The sequence below is a fragment of the Peromyscus californicus genome, unplaced genomic scaffold (assembly GCF_007827085.1).
Source record: "Peromyscus californicus insignis strain IS unplaced genomic scaffold, ASM782708v3 Scaffold_3__1_contigs__length_106647218, whole genome shotgun sequence".
Taxonomy (NCBI): Eukaryota; Metazoa; Chordata; class Mammalia; order Rodentia; family Cricetidae; genus Peromyscus; species Peromyscus californicus.
The window spans coordinates 18,158,579-18,174,159 of record NW_026294551.1 but is presented as its reverse complement, the minus strand read 5'-3'; the positions used below and the strand labels follow the sequence as shown (position 1 = coordinate 18,174,159).

Sequence of the window (15,581 nt, the reverse complement as noted above, 5' to 3'; positions counted from 1 at the left end):
AAGAATATTTCTGTTTCCCTTAAGATTTTTACTTCTTTCAAAGCCCCCACTCAGTCCCTTCAAACAGCTGATTGCCCTCAAACATCTTTTCCTTGAGAAGTCACCTTATAGGAAAGAAATGACTTTTTTGCTACCAAGTCTCTTGTATATGCATTCTATTCCCCTTCCTTCCCACTCGTGCTGAGGATGGAGCCCAGGGCCTCCTGCATTGTGCTGACAAGGGCTCTGCCACTGAGCCTTTTATTCTTCTTAACCAGAGAACCAGTATTCTCTCACTTGACAAAAACCGTGCCCAAATTTTATCACAATCCCCTTCTGCAACACTAAACTTCGTCTACTGTTTTCTTCCTTCTCTATGACAAACAGGGTGGGGACTGTGAGTTATGTCCTTTAATATTCCCAGGACCAAAGACTTCTTGTTTAGCTACAAGGGGAGAAGGACCTCAACTTTCCTTGAACAAATGACAAAAATAACCATAGGTGCATGGTGATACCCGACTCCATTTTAAAGGAAATGAAGATACTCTCTTTTCTTGTTCCAGTTCCTAAATGTGGTATGAATGACTTAATGTAACACTTTTACACCTGAAAATAAGCCCCCATAATATTCAAATAACCAAATTGGTTATTCTGCACAAAAAGTCATTTCAAGTTTTATTTATTTATTTATTGCTTTTGTAGCTCTAATGGCCCAGAACTCACCACATAGAACAGGCTGGCTTTGAACTCAAGAGCTCAGTTTGCCTCTGTCTTCTGAATGCTGAGATAAAGGCATGTACCACCATAATTGACTATGTGTGGTGTTTTGTTTTTTTTTCCCTTCCGAGACAGGGTTTCTCTGTGTAATAGCTTTAGCATTCCTGGAACTTGCTCTGTAGACCAGGCTGGCCTTGAACTCTTAGAGATTTGCCTGCTTCTACCTCCCAAGTGCTGGGATTAAAGTTATGTGCCACCGCTGTCTGGCCTGGCCATTTGGGGGGGGGGGATAGTTTTTAATCACTTCTCTTATACACTCCCGATGAGCAGTCTGAATATGAATATTTTCTATTAATCTATTCAACTTCAAAAGTATTTTTCAAAAAAATGAGTGAGGCCCATGTTACTATTATATAATAATTCTGAGCTTATGTATATTAAAAATTCCTTTCAAAGATTACTATATATTGGAAGAAAACAATCTGTTACCGAAATCTGTCTTGAAGTCTTTCTAAGGGGGTACCAGTGACATTTTCTTTTTTTTTTTTTGGTTTTTCGAGACAGGGTTTCTCTGTGTAGCTTTGCGCCTTTTCCTGGAACTCACTTGGTAGCCCAGGCTGGCCTCAAACTCACAGAGATCCGCCTGGCTCTGCCTCCCGAGTGCTGGGATTAAAGGCGTGTGCCACCACCGCCCGGCACCAGTGACATTTTAACATCAAGGAAAACAAATTTCACTCCCTTTGTTTAGGGAATCAACCACACAGGTGCGCTCTCTTCACCTAAGATAAGAGCTTGTTAGAGTTGCTGGAGCTATTATCACCAACTAAGGCCATGTGGGGAGTAAAGTGGGATCAACACTTCTACTATTTAGTAGATTTAATGAGGTCACGATGAGAAAGGTTAGGGACTACTTGTATCTGTTACACCTATCAATATAGGCTATTGCACAGTACAGAGCATTCTTACACAGGAGACCTTTTCCTGGTAATTTGAGTCTTTCTTACTTACCAATATACATGTCCCAACAATGAAAGAGTAAAGCAAGCTGAATCACCAAACTCAGTGACAATATCATCATGGCTTTTTTGCTTATTAAACACTCCACCAGATAAGATTTGTTCCCCTTCTGCAAGCCTTTAAAATATAAATTAATTTCTTTGTCAATGTAAAAAGCTTTTCAGAGAAGATATCTTTTATTATCATTGAGAGTCTAACGACAGATACAGTGAAAAATTAACGGTATTTTGTACAATAGTAGCAATCATGGACTTAGAATCATTGGGAAGCTAGAAATTTATGACCTTAAATTTTCAGTCCTCCCTTTAAAATCAGAACTTATTAAAATTCAATGTCTACCAAGAAACCCCATCTTGAAAAAATAAAAAAAATTTCAGTTTCTGTATGGACAAATCTGGTCTGAGCAGCAAATATATTACTCATACAAAAAGAGTGTTTGCATAACTTGTATGATGCCCGGGGTTAGAGATCCCCAGCACCAAAAAATAATTATTTATCACCATTATAATGAACTCTCCTGTGACCAAATTAATGCCATAGTCAATGGTACAAACATTTCAACTGTTACTCAGGAGAGGAAAGGAAGTCAAGAGTTTGTTAGAAGAATTTTACCTAAAATTCAACGGAAGTATAACAAAACTAGTTAAAGAAGATTTTAATACTTACTTGCTGAGGTCAACACAACATTTTGCAAGCAGGTATTTACACTGTGGGGTGGTACAACTGTGTCCTTTCAAGAGTCTATATGCTTTATATGCCTTTCCTGAGCGGTAGTAACAAGTTGCCAGTAAAAACAAGGCTTCTTCTGAATGTACTAAGACATTAAAAAGAAAAAAAGAAAAGATAAATTAGCTACTATTCAGCATATTACACAGTATTTAGTTTGTCAATAAACAAGTTTAGCAACAAGAAATTAAGCATGTCATTTAATCAAAAACAATTATTAATTTAAACCTGAGTTATGGAAAAACCAATTCTTGATAGGAAAGTTAAGGTTGGTGACCCACATCTGTAATCTCAGCACTCAGTGGGTTGAAGCGAATAAATCACTTCAAGTTCTAGGCCAATCTAGCCTACACAACAAGTTCCAGGCCAGTCAGGCTATACAGAGGGGAAAAAAGCCAGTTTGTCAGTTCCTGATCATCTCTCTACAAGAACCAAGGTAGTAGATACAATGAAGATAATGGTATTTTCTGTAAATACAGAAGAAATGCAAACACACATCTCTACCCTTCAATAGCCTACCAGGAAAGCATCTTATTTTAGGAAATATTTTTCTAAATAGACCTCTTGGGAAGACAAAAGTTAAATTTTATTAGGAAGGAAAAATAAACCTCATTACTAGAGTCAAATATTTTTGCATTAAAATGAATTGATTAAAAAAACACTGTTCCTCTCGAACACCAAATACCAAATTATATTCAAGACAGAGAAAAGTTTGGGGCCTGGGAGATGGCTCAGTTGGTAATGGTGGCTGCTGCCAAGCCTGAGGACCTGGATTAAATCCCCAGAACCCACATGAACTGAGAGAAACAACTCTTTCAAGTTACTTTCTGACTTCCATACAAGGCATGGCATATGCCACCCCATTAAAAAAAAAAGTAAAAAAATTTTCTGAAGAAAAAACAATGTCAGGCATTGTGGCATACACTTTTAATCCCATCTCATAGGAAGCAGAGGCAGGAGGATCTCTGTGAGTTTGAGGCTAGTCTGGTCCATAGAAAGAGTTCCAGGACAGCCAGGACTGTTACACAGAGAAACCCTGTCTTGAAAAAACAAACAAACAAACAAACAAACAAACAAACAGACATGGTGGCTCAGGACCATAACCCCAGAACTTGGGAGACCAAGGCAGGACAGCGGAGAGTTGAAGGCCAGCTTGGGATACAGAGTGGGAACTTGTCTCGAAACAAAAACAAAACAGCTGGGAGCTCTCAAGGCAGTGATGTGCTTACATTCAGTGGACCAGGACCTAAGTTCAGTTCTTAGGACCCTTCTAACTGCAGCACTAGGAGGTGGAGGGAGGAGAATTCTGGGGCTCACTGGCTAGACAGCCCAGCCTACTTGAAAAGTTTTAGGTCAGAGACAGGCTGCCCCCCCTCCCCAAAAATAAGCAAAGTGAAAAAAAGCCAGAGAAACAACACCCAAGGCTGTCCTATGGCTTCTGCACACACACCCCCAACACACATGAACATACACAAACAAGACAGAAAGTTGGAGAGGTGGCTGAGCAATTAAAAACATATAGTGAGTTCAGTTCCCAGCACACATATTTAGGGGGCTCACAACTCTAACTCTAGGGGATTTGATACTTCTGGTCTCTGAGGGCACTAGCCCAACAAGTACACATACACACATATATATACATAATTAAAAATAAGAAAAAGATTAAAGACAAAGAACGAAAAAAAGACTTGATAGTCATAAAACAGTGATGTACTTCCATGTATTTTATTTATTTGTGGTTCTATACAAACGAGTAGATCACAAACCTTCTGCGTACAGTCGTTCTGCGAGGAAAACTGCGTCTCGATAAGCATAGTGGTTTAGTGCTTGCCATATAGCAGCCTGTAAACAGAGGGAAGGCACATAAATACACACAGTTTCAAACACACAAATACACACAGACTTGAACATACTACTCTTGTATATATAGTTCTTATCTATAATTTATTTCAACTCTGTTAACTTGCTGTAGCATCTTACCAGCCCTGGTTATTTGTATTTCTTTACATGTGTGTGCGGACACTCGCAGAGGCTGGGGGTGGGGCAGATCCCCTGGAGGTGATTATGAGAGACCAGATACAGGTGCCAGGAGCCCTGTGGGTCCTCTGTGAGAGCAGCAAGTGCTCTTTCCAGCCCACTGTCTCCAATTTAAGTGATAAAACTGCAATAGCCAGATTAAATTCCATAGTGTGCTGCTACATAAAGTTTCTTACTATGACTTCGAACATATCTGCATTTACTCTCTCAATCCTTGCATGAACTTCCAATCTTCGACACCTCTGTATAGTCTTTTTCTTCACCAATAACTTGCTCATCCCCAAACCCTAGTTTAAAATAACAATCCATAAAGATCCCTTAGCCCATTCTTCTTTCTACCCTACCCCCATTCCTTTTTTGAGACAGATTTCAAATTTTTACCAATACAGTAGGGAAAAAAAGCTTAATTTTTTTTTTTTTTTAAATAGGGGGCTGAGAAGATAGTGAGTTCCAGGCTAGGTAGTCTCTGTGTATATGTATGTATGTATGTACATGTTTAAATATATGTCATATTTCTCTGCCAGCAGTTAAATACAATTATTCTAAAACACTGCCATACAAATCAGTCCAATAATGCTCAATCTTATGGAAAGAAATATTTACAATACTGAATATCACACCACACTAAAGAGACTCATTAGGGCCAGAGCAGTGGTTTTCAACCTGTGGGTCACATAGCAGACATTTACAATTCATAACAGCAAAATTACAGTTATAAAATAGCAAGGAAATAATTTTATGGTGGGGGTCACCACAACATGAGGAACTGGACTAAAGGGTCACAGAGTTAGGAAGGTTGAGAACCCCTGGGATAGAGGGTCTTCTATTGTTTGGGAAATAAAGATGACATGAGGGAAAAAAAATGGTAAGGTCACTAAACACAAACAGGAGCTGCTAGAAAGGTCTGTTGGATCTAGGATTCTGCAACAATTAAAGTCATTTAAAAAAGTACCAAATATATGCTGTGAAGGAACATCTAGAACCCTCATCAAATGCTCCACCATATTTGCTGCTAATTTATCCACATGCTATTAGCCAAGGACTCTATTCCTTCTATATTTGCCTGTAGTATATATCAACATACTTATATACTTAGAGCACGACAGTAATACTATGTGTGAAAATTTTTCTCTGACTCTTTGTAGATTCTGGCAAGACTTACTCTTGCTTATCTCTAGCCCACTCTTCCTTCTATCTCCCTCCCCCCACCCCCTTTTTTTTTTTTTGGTTTTTTCGAGACAGGGTTTCTCTGTGTAGCTTTGCGCCTTTCCTGGAACTCACTTGGTAGCCCAGGCTGGCCTCGAACTCACAGAGATCCGCCTGGCTCTGCCTCCCGAGTGCTGGGATTAAAGGCGTGCGCCACCACCGCCCGGCTTATCTCCCCCCTTTTTAAAGACAGGGTCTCACTATGTAGTCCTTCCTGGCCTTGAACTCACTATATAGACTACGCCGATCTCAAACTCAGATCTCAACCTGCCTCTGCCTGGGATTAAAGGTGTGGACTTACCAAATGAGCCAGTTTTCCAGCTCACAATTACTAACTTAAGTGTTAAAACTGCAACACTCAAATTCCTTTTATTTTGTGCACTAAGTGCACTAAGAATGGCTTCCACTTCTTATATACACTCTGAAAACCTTATGAAAACTACAGAGCTCCCCAGATAAAGGCATATATAATAAAACTTGCATGGACTGAAAACCTGGTGTATATCTGAGGCTTGTTATACATTTAAATATACACTGAAAGCTGTATACATTCTGAGATTCATAAATACTCTCGTCCTGTAAGAAGCATTGATATAGTTTGTGGGAAACGTGTGTGTGTGTGTGTGTGTGTGTGTGTGTGTGTGTGTGTGTGTGTGTGTGTGTATGTGTGATAAGTTCTCAATAAATACTTGTAGAACTGATTTAAATGTCTGAAAGAAAAGGGGAAAGTTACCAAACAAGTAAGCTCCTTATTTATTTAAAATTTTGTTTTTAGACTTATTTATTTATGTGCTATGTGTTTCACTTGCACGTATGTCTGTCTATCACATGCATGCCTGGTGCCCAAGGAGGTCCGAACAAGGTACTGGATCCCTTCAACTGGAGTTCCGGGTGGTTGTCCTGAGTGCTGGGAATAGAACCTGGTCTTCTGAAAGAACAAGTGCTCCTGTCCAGCCCTGGAATTCCTTTCACTTTTGTATTTTGAAGACTACTACATTATTAGTGTCTTAAAAATCACACAGTCACTAAGAACAGGAAGGAAATGGCTTTTAATCATACCAAGTCACAGGTGTTGGCTAAGTATATAAGTAAATGATTGCATTAGTGATTCAATCAAATTCATTCCACACCAGAAAGGTTTTAATTGGCTGGTTAATGAATTTAATCATAATTTACAGAACTAATCCTAAAGAAAGAGATCTAGGCAAGAGTACATGTCTTTAATCCCAACACTTGAGAGGTTGAAAAAAAAATCTCTGTGAGTTTCAGACTCACAAAGAAAGACTCAAAATAAAACAAAATAAAAACTTTAGTCCATAACAGAATTTTCTTTCCTTAAAAAAATTTTCCCCTAAAATTTCCTCGTAGTTATTACAGAGCCAACCTACTAGTTCAGAGCATGAAAACAAAGAGAAAAGTGAGCCTCCCAATAAGACATGTCGAGTTGTGCAGGCCACAGCAACATTTCCAGCTTGATACAGTAAGACGACAGTGACACAACAGATATAATATAATATAGTATAATATATATATTAAATAAGCTATCTCATGCAATTTCTTATTCTCAAAAAGCCTCCTCTTAAAATTTTATCTGGTTTTATTACCAATTTTAATTAAAATCCATTATGGAATGGGATAGATTTGCTTTCTAGCTTCCTTGTTTTTTGACATAGGGTCTCTTGTATCTCAAGCTGGCTTCAAACTTGCTATGCATGTTTGCAACACTCTTGCTATGTTATGAGGATGACTATGAAGTTTTGATCCTCCTGCATCTACCCTCCTAAAAGCAGGATTACAGACATGCATGCACCACCTCTACTGGTTATACAGTGCTGGAACTGAACCAAGGACTTTGTGCATGCTAGGCAAGCACTCTACCAACCAAGCATCAGCCCTCAAAGCTCATTTCTGTATGGTATGTATACAGAGGTCAGAGACTGACTTTCCACCTTAGTTTTTGAGACAAGGTTTCTCAGAGCCTAGAGTTCACCCATTTCACTAGACTGGCTGGCCAGCAAACAAGAGGGATCAATCATCTTATCTTTCTTTCCTAGTGCTGGGATTACAGGTGTGTGCTGCCACTTGACTTTCACATGGATGTCAGGAACCAAACTCAAGCTCTTGGGCTTGTGCAGGAAACACCTCACCAACCAAATTATTTCTCCAGTCCTTCAAAGAAAAAAAAATTAGATTAACTTTATTTTATGTGTATGAGTGTTTTGCATACATATATGTATGTCCACCATGTGTGCCTGGTGACCAAGAAGTCAGAAGAGGACACTGGATCCCCTGGAACTGGAAGTTATGGAAGGTTGTGAGCCACCATACGGGTGGTGGGAAATGAACCTGGGTTCTCTATAAAAGTAACAAAAGTGTTCTTAACCCCTGAGCCATCTCCCCAACACCTCAACATTCTTTTTTTTTTTTTTTTTCCCCCGAGACAGGGTTTCTTTGTGTAGCACTGGCTGTCCTGGAACTCACTCTGAGACCAGGCTGACCTTGAACTCATAGAGATCTTCCTGGGCAAGAAGAAGCCTTTAAACTTGTCAACAGTGTCCTCCTCAGTAGTGTTGCAGTCTTCCTGCCAGAAAGCGCTGTTGCAATCATCCTGTCATTTCAGAATTACCTTCCTCAAACACACTATCTCCACTGCAACAGAAGACAAGGGCTTGGGCTTAAATCCCTGAACCAGGTGTGTCTTGGGCAAGTAACTTGATGACTCTTATAGGAAGGCTTAATCTAGTTATTATCATTACTATTAGTCTTTTCGAGACAGGGTTCTCTGTGTAGCCCTGGCTGTCCTGGAACTCACTATGTAGACCAGGCTGGTCCTGAACTCAAGATATCCACCTGCCTCTGTCTCAGTGCTGAGATTAAATGTTGTCTATTTATAAATATATTATTAAATATATATATATATATATTTGTTTACTTCCTTACTTACTTACTTACTTACTTACTGTGCTTAGTGTGTCTCTTCATTTAAAACATAAGACTCAGTTAAGGGCTGGAACTACTCCTGCAAAGGACTGGAGTTCAATTCCAGTACCCACATCAAGAGGCTCACAACTACTTGTAACTCCAGCTCTAGCGGCTATGGCATCTGTCCTCTACAGGAACCTGCACTCATGTGCACACAGTGTCTCCCAATTAAAAACAGACTATAGAGCAGTGTGGCGGTGACACACGCCTTTAATCCCAGCACTCTGGAGGCAGAGGCAGGTGGATCTCTGTGAGTTCGAGGCCAGCCTGGTCTACAGAGCGAGATCCAGGACAGGCACAAAACTATACAGAGAAACCTTCTCTCAAAGAAAAACAAAACACAACGGATTATATAAAACATAAAACTCCAGTCAAGTACAAGAACTCCCAACATGTATCTGGTCACTGTGCAATACATTCTATGCTGTCACTGTTATCTTTCTGACATCACGCTGATTCTTTCTTCCCTTAAATTATTTTCCTTGGAAAGCTACACAAAGCTTACAAAATAAGTACCTACAGAATAAAGCACAAATTCTTTTTAGATGTTCGAATCAATTTCATTTTAATCTTCCTTTAACAGCAATTTTTAGATCTATTGTCTAAAGCCAAAAAAATCTGCACTATTCATTAAAAATTCAACATATTTTCATTCTTCAAACTTTTTGTAGCCACGTGGTAGCTTATGTCTGTAACTCAAGAACTTGGCAGAAGAAGGCAGGAAGATCAGGAGTTCAAGACTAGCCTAGGCTACACAAGACTGTCTCAAACAGAAATAAGAGACCTCTGTGCAGAACTAGAAAGCTGGGTTAGCTGGTCAAGTGCTTGCCCGTAAGCACAAGGGCTTGAGTCTGATCCTCAGAACCCTGTCAGGAAAGATGGGCACAGTGCTGCAGCCTTCTAATTCCAAGGTTGGCCAGGTACAAGCTGGTAGATTCCAGCCAGCCTGGTCTACTTGCTAAGTTCCAGATCACCAGAGAGCCCAACTCAAAAAAAAGCAAGATTCTGATAAAATATGGGTTAAAATCTAACCACATTCCTGCTCAATAAATGTATTCCTATAGAATACTGAAGATGCACCTACGGCAGGTGTTCTCAGGGTGTCAATCTCAACACAACACAGCACTGCAGATCTCACCCCATGAGCTTCTTTCTGCACCTCCACAGTCAGCGCGGAGTCTATACACACCACACAAGTGGTGTGGTCTATACACACCTAGAAGACAGTCCAGGACTTTCTGGTCTAGTGTCACATGTACCTTCATACTACTCAGCTCACTTATTGTGTTTACTACTTTTGGACAACATCACTCACCCATTAAATAAAATGGACAGCAGATCTATCTTGTAGGTCACATGATTCTGGCTTATATTCTGCATATAACAATATAAAGCTCAGCAGATAAAAGCACTTGTTCCACGGCTGACAACCTAAGTTGGTCCCCAGATCCCATGATAGAAGGAAAAAACCAACTTCAGAAAGTTGTCCTCTCTCTCCCCATATGCATGTTATGGCTCATTCACTACACACACACAAATAACAATAAGATAAAAAAAATTAAGTAGCAAAATACCTAGCCAATTTAAAGTTCTTTATTTTGCTTATTAACTGGGATATTCAAAGCCTTTAAACAGTTTGGATTAAAGTTTCTACTAGCAATAAGAAATTATGAAAAAGTCACTTCACAAGGTTTGGTCGGGCCGGGCGGTGGTGGCGCACGCCTTTAATCCCAGCACTCGGGAGGCAGAGCCAGGCGGATCTCTGTGAGTTCGAGGCCAGCCTGGTCTCCAAAGCGAGTTCCAGGAAAGGCGCAAAGCTACACAGAGAAACCCTGTCTCGAAAAACCAAAAAAAAAAAAAAAAAAAAAAAAAAAAAAAAAAAAAAAAACAAGGTTTGGTCAATGTCACTGGGGGATTTTTTTTTTTCTTAAATCATAGTTTGAAAGCTGAATCTTTTTTTTTTTTTCAGAGCTGAGGACAGAACACAGGGCCTTGTGCTTGCCTTAGCTCTACCACTGAGCTAAATCCCCAACCCCAAGGAAGCCTAATCTTAAAAACAAAAATATGGGTTGGTAAGCGTGAACTCAGGTGTTTAACATACTACAGACCAGTTGGGGGGTGGTGGTGGCGGTGGCGGCGGCGGCGGCAGCAGCGGCGGCAGCAGCGGCGGCGGCGGCAGCAGCAGCAGCAGCAGCAGCAGCAGCAGCAGCGGCGCACGCCTTTAATCCCAGCACCCAGGAGGCAGAGACAGGAGGATCTCTGTAAGTTACAGGCCAGCCTGGTCTAGAGAGTGAGTGCTAGGACAGCCAGGGCTACAGAGAAACTGTCTCCAATAAACCGAAAACCAAACCAAACAAAAACAAAAAACGAAAGAAAAAAAACAACAATCTCAGATCAAAGAGGCGTGATAGCACATTAATCCCAGCACCCAGCAGAGGCAGGCCAATCCAGTGAGTGTGAGGTCAGCCTGATATACATAGTGAGACCCCCTTGTCCAAACAAACACATTCCCACTCATTTATTCTCTTCATCTACAGAATCATTGCTATCTAGTCTACATTTGGAAATAAAATGGCAAATTTTACCTTTTTGACAAAGGAGGCAAAAGCTTCCTTTGGAGAAAAAATAGCCTAGTAAACAAATGGTGACAGCAGCAGTGGATTTCCTTCTGCAGAAGAACGAAACTAGACTTACATCTTTCATCTGAACAAAAATCGATTTAAATATATCCAAGACCTTAATTTAAAAGCTGATTCACGTCCCTGTTTCAGGCATCACTGTTTGCCAGGTGACAGTAGCACACACCTTTAATCCCAGCACCGAGGAGGCATTGGCAAGTGGATCTCTGTGAGTTCGAGGCCAGCCTGGTCTATAGAGAGAGTTCCAGAACAGTCAGAACTATACAAAGAAACCCTTTCTTGGAAAAACAAACAAACAAACCCACCCCAGGAACTTTTAGAAGAAAACAGGGAGAATACCCTTCAATGTATATTGAAGTATTGGGGTAGGTAAGAACTTTTAAAATAGAATACCAACAGCACAAGAACTACCCCAAGTAACAACACATGGAACTACACGAAAATTCAAGTTTCTATACAGCAAAGGAAACAATCAGAGTTAACAGCCCACAGAATAAGAGAAAATCTTTACCAGCTATACTTCAGATGAGGACTAACATCTAGAAATTTACAAAGAATTGTAGAAATTAAATACCATAAAACTAATTAACAAATGGGCAAATGAACTGAAGAGACAGTTTTCAACAAGTCAGAAAGGCTATCGTCATCAACAAATCTTGACAACAAATGTTAGAGAAACGGAGAGGAAGGAACCTCTATTCACTGTGGGTGGAGCTGCAAATTAATATAGTCATTGTAGACTCAGCTATTTCCCTCCTGGGTTATACCCAGACAACTCCATACCCTGCCACAGGGATATCTGCACCCCACGTTTATTGCTGTTTTATTCGATATAATTTTTTTTTAACCAGAACCAACTTGGTTATCCATCAACAGATAATAAAACTTTGGTATATATAAAGCATGAAATACTATTCCACTCTAAAAAAAAAGGTTTAAAAACTTGCAGGAAAATAGAAGGACCTAGGTATTGTTCTAAAATATTACTATTTATTTACCTAATATTATTCTAAAATATATAATACTGAGTGCATACAGTCCCAGAAAAGTCTTTTCTAGCCAATAATAAATGTATGCATGTAAACAAACGTCCATATAGGTACAGTATTACGTGAAGAAAAGAACAAGAAAGGCCAAGTGTAAGGAGATGAGGATGGACAGAATGTGGGTAATGGACACTAGTTACGAAAGACGATAAAAAGCAAGTTGTTTTTCTAGTTCTAATTCTGTCATGGAGGTTTTGGTTTTGGTGGTAGATAGTACATAAAATAAATATGATACTAAGATTAAAATATAATGTGATAAACTGCAGATGTTCTCCTTAGAGAACTCCAATATTTGGATTATATAACAACCTGCCAAAATGTCACTGAGAAAATGACAGGACAGAAGAAATTACTTCTAACTCGACTCAGCAATTATTTCTTGAATGTTTCCTACAATCTCTATAGCCAAATCAGGTAGATAAGGATGATTCCTCTGACATTAATCAGATGACCAAGTCACTTCTGAGCCTTTATCGCATGGGCTAAATAGAACCAGGCCAGTCTGGGGCAAGTAATAAGATTCTGTCCCAAAATAAAGAAATTAAAAAATGAAGCTTTGCCCAGAACAACAATCCTTCATTAGCTCAGCAAAGAGATGGGCCATTCCAAATTTCTGCGCAGGTATCTCTCAATGCCTGAGTAATATGCCACTCACTGAGGGAAGGGGATGTGGAATGGACTATTCTCTATCACTACAAATTAGTAGCTGATGATGAACACAGAGCTAAAACTCAGCACCCTGTCCAACAGATGGATAGCACCCAGGGCACCACATCTACAGATTAAAAGCCAGACGGGTGAGAAGTTGCTAAACAGAATTAGAAGCCAAACAGAGCAGCATTCTTTCCTTCTTCCTTTCCAACAAAATGTGTAGGAGACATTCCACAGAGGAAATGAATGATCTAGTCCTGGGCTGTATTCATATGAAAGATGAACCAACAGCATAAAGCTGTTTAGTCTTACTTGCTATGCAGGCATCACGTGTTTGGGTATGGCCAGAGGCTGATGCCAGGTGTCCCCCTCAGTTGCTCTCCACCTTTACACCAAACAACCTTTTCAGCTGTGCACTGTATGCAAGTGTGTGCGGATGTATGAGCACACTGTGCAGAGGCCAGAGGAAGACATCTGATGGCCATCTCCATCCTGTTCTGCCTTATCCTCTTGAGACAGGGCCTCTCTGATAAACCTAGAACTTGAGGTTTTTGTGAGCTAGGCAGCTCAGCCACACTTGGCTTTTTACGTGTTTGCTAGCATCCACTCTCCGGTCCTCATGCTTGGGTAGCCATTCCTTCGGTGGCCGAGTCACCTTCCTGTCCTACCATCTACTCTGACAATATCAAACTTTTTTGGGGGGGAGGGGGGTGTCTTGTTTTTGAAGCTTAAGGATAACTTTCACTAAGTAGGGTTTAAGGAAAAAAAACGTACAGGTTAGGTGATGATTCTCACAGCTACCACAAGGAGAGATGGAGAAAGGTTGGTCTTCTATGTTAAATATGGAATAGAAATAGACAACTTACTAAGGAAAGAACAGGGGAGCTGGAGATGGCTCAGTAGTGAAAAGCGCTTGCTGCTTTTCCCAAGGAACTCAGTTCAGTTTACAAGACCCACATGGAGCAGCTCACAACTACCTGCTGGATCCAGTTCCATGTGATCTAACACCCTCTTCTGGCCTCCAAGGGCACCTGCAAGCATATAGGGGCATGTGCATATATAAACACACAAACAAATCCTAAGAAAAGAAAAAACATTCCCAGGAATAAAAGTAAGCTCGTAAGCTAAGGAAGAAACCCAAAAGTGAGGTTTTGGTTGCTTAAAAAAAAGGGGCTCCACTGCACAACCTTGCCTCAGAGTTGTTATCGAGTAGAGAAAGAATGCCTTTGAACTCCTTATTTGCTTGCCTTTGCCTCTCAAGTGCTAGGATTACATCCATTGTCACAACTCACTGAAATATCATTTTATTTGTGATTTGAAGACAGGTTCTCACTATGTAACCTAGGCTGGCTTCAAATTCATGGTCCTGCTTCCATTTTCCAGGTCCTGGGATTCCAAGCATGCACCACCACACCCAGCTCAAATATTTTAAATGTACACTGTACTCAGAATTAAATGTGACTGCTATGAATTGTTTGGTCTTGTATTTGATGGGGAAAAAAATTGCTTTAAAACCAAGAAAGCAGCTGGGCGGTGTTGGCGCATGCCTTTAATACCAGCACTTAGGAGGCAGAGGCAGGCGGATCTCTGTGAGCTCGAGAGCCAGCCTGGTCTACAGAGTGAGTTTCAGGACAGGCTCCAAAAGCTACACAGAGAAACCCTGTCTCGAAAAACCTAAAAGACCAAAAAAGCAATGAGTAAGAAAAGCTTCACACAATGTAAGGTATGAGAAAGGGAAGGAGGGAGAGATGGAGGAAAAAAGGAAAGAACCCTAACCAAAATTGCCAGTGTAGAATTTATCTTATACATTAGAATCTAAAATTTCTATTTCTATAACTCTAGTTTTTTTTTTTTTTTTTTTTTTTTTTTTTTTTTTTTTTTTTCCTTTACAGTCCAGGTCTTTTATTTCTTTTTGTACATTAGGCCATGAATTCGTATGGAATGGGCTCCAGTAGCTCAGGCTCCTTCCCGTTAGTCCTCACAAAGTGTGCTTCTCTGGGTGGGGCGGGCTGGCGCTTCAGCTGCACCCAGGTGCCCTTCTCCTTGGCTTCCTTTTTCTTCTGGTCGTTCTCCTTCACCCGCTTCAGGAAGCTGTCTCGGCTCTTAGAGTGCTTGATGTGCTCAATCCGCACGTTGATTCTCTTGGCAAGGATCTTGCCCTTAACTTGCTTGTTTACAATGATGCCCACGGCATGCTGGGTGACATTGTAGACTCTTCCGGTTTTGCCATGGTAACACTTATGAGGCATTCCTTTTTGAACAGTGCCCATTCCCTTGATGTCTACAATATCACCTTTCTTGTAGATTCGCATGTAAGTAGCCAAAGGAACAACTCCATGTTTCCTAAAAGGCCTGGAGAACATATAGCGGGTCCCCCTCCTCTTTCCCTTTGTGTTCGTCATTTTGGCGAGTTACTGGAAGATGGCTGCCGCGGCCCTATAACTCTAGTTTTTACTTATCTGATTGGTTGTTTTTATATTTCTATTTTTGAGACAGGGTCTCATTTTGCCCAGGCTGGTCTCAAACTTAAAACACAGATGAGGTAGGCCTTGAACTCTTGAGCTTTTGCCTCTACCTCCCA

The 15,581-nt window shown here is 40.4% G+C and overlaps 2 protein-coding genes across 6 annotated transcripts in view; both read right to left on the bottom strand.

Annotated features, from left to right (window-relative positions):
- Cdc27 (cell division cycle 27) overlaps positions 1 to 15,581 on the bottom strand; it is a 47,026-nt gene that overhangs the window by 28,239 nt on the left and 3,206 nt on the right. For 4 of the 5 annotated variants that reach the window (XM_052756375.1, XM_052756376.1, XM_052756377.1 and 1 more), the window contains exons 2-4: positions 4,206 to 4,281; positions 2,380 to 2,527; positions 1,705 to 1,830 (exon numbers count right to left, since the gene is read on the bottom strand). In XM_052756375.1, the coding sequence (XP_052612335.1) occupies positions 1,705 to 1,830; positions 2,380 to 2,527; positions 4,206 to 4,281 (350 nt within the window). Of the gene's footprint in view, positions 1 to 1,704; positions 1,831 to 2,379; positions 2,528 to 4,205; positions 4,282 to 15,581 lie in introns of those variants that run through there. The other variant, XM_052756379.1, reaches the window with a different exon arrangement.
- On the bottom strand, positions 14,877 to 15,453 carry LOC128121590 (60S ribosomal protein L21). The gene has a single exon (XM_052756383.1). The coding sequence runs from the start codon at positions 15,400 to 15,402 to the stop codon at positions 14,920 to 14,922; it is 483 nt and encodes a 160-aa protein (XP_052612343.1). The 5' UTR covers positions 15,403 to 15,453; the 3' UTR covers positions 14,877 to 14,919.

Bases quoted from the DNA above. Each gene is read 5' to 3' on its own strand.
- LOC128121590 (XM_052756383.1), bottom strand. From the start codon at position 15,402: ATGACGAACACAAAGGGAAAGAGGAGGGGGACCCGCTATATGTTCTCC.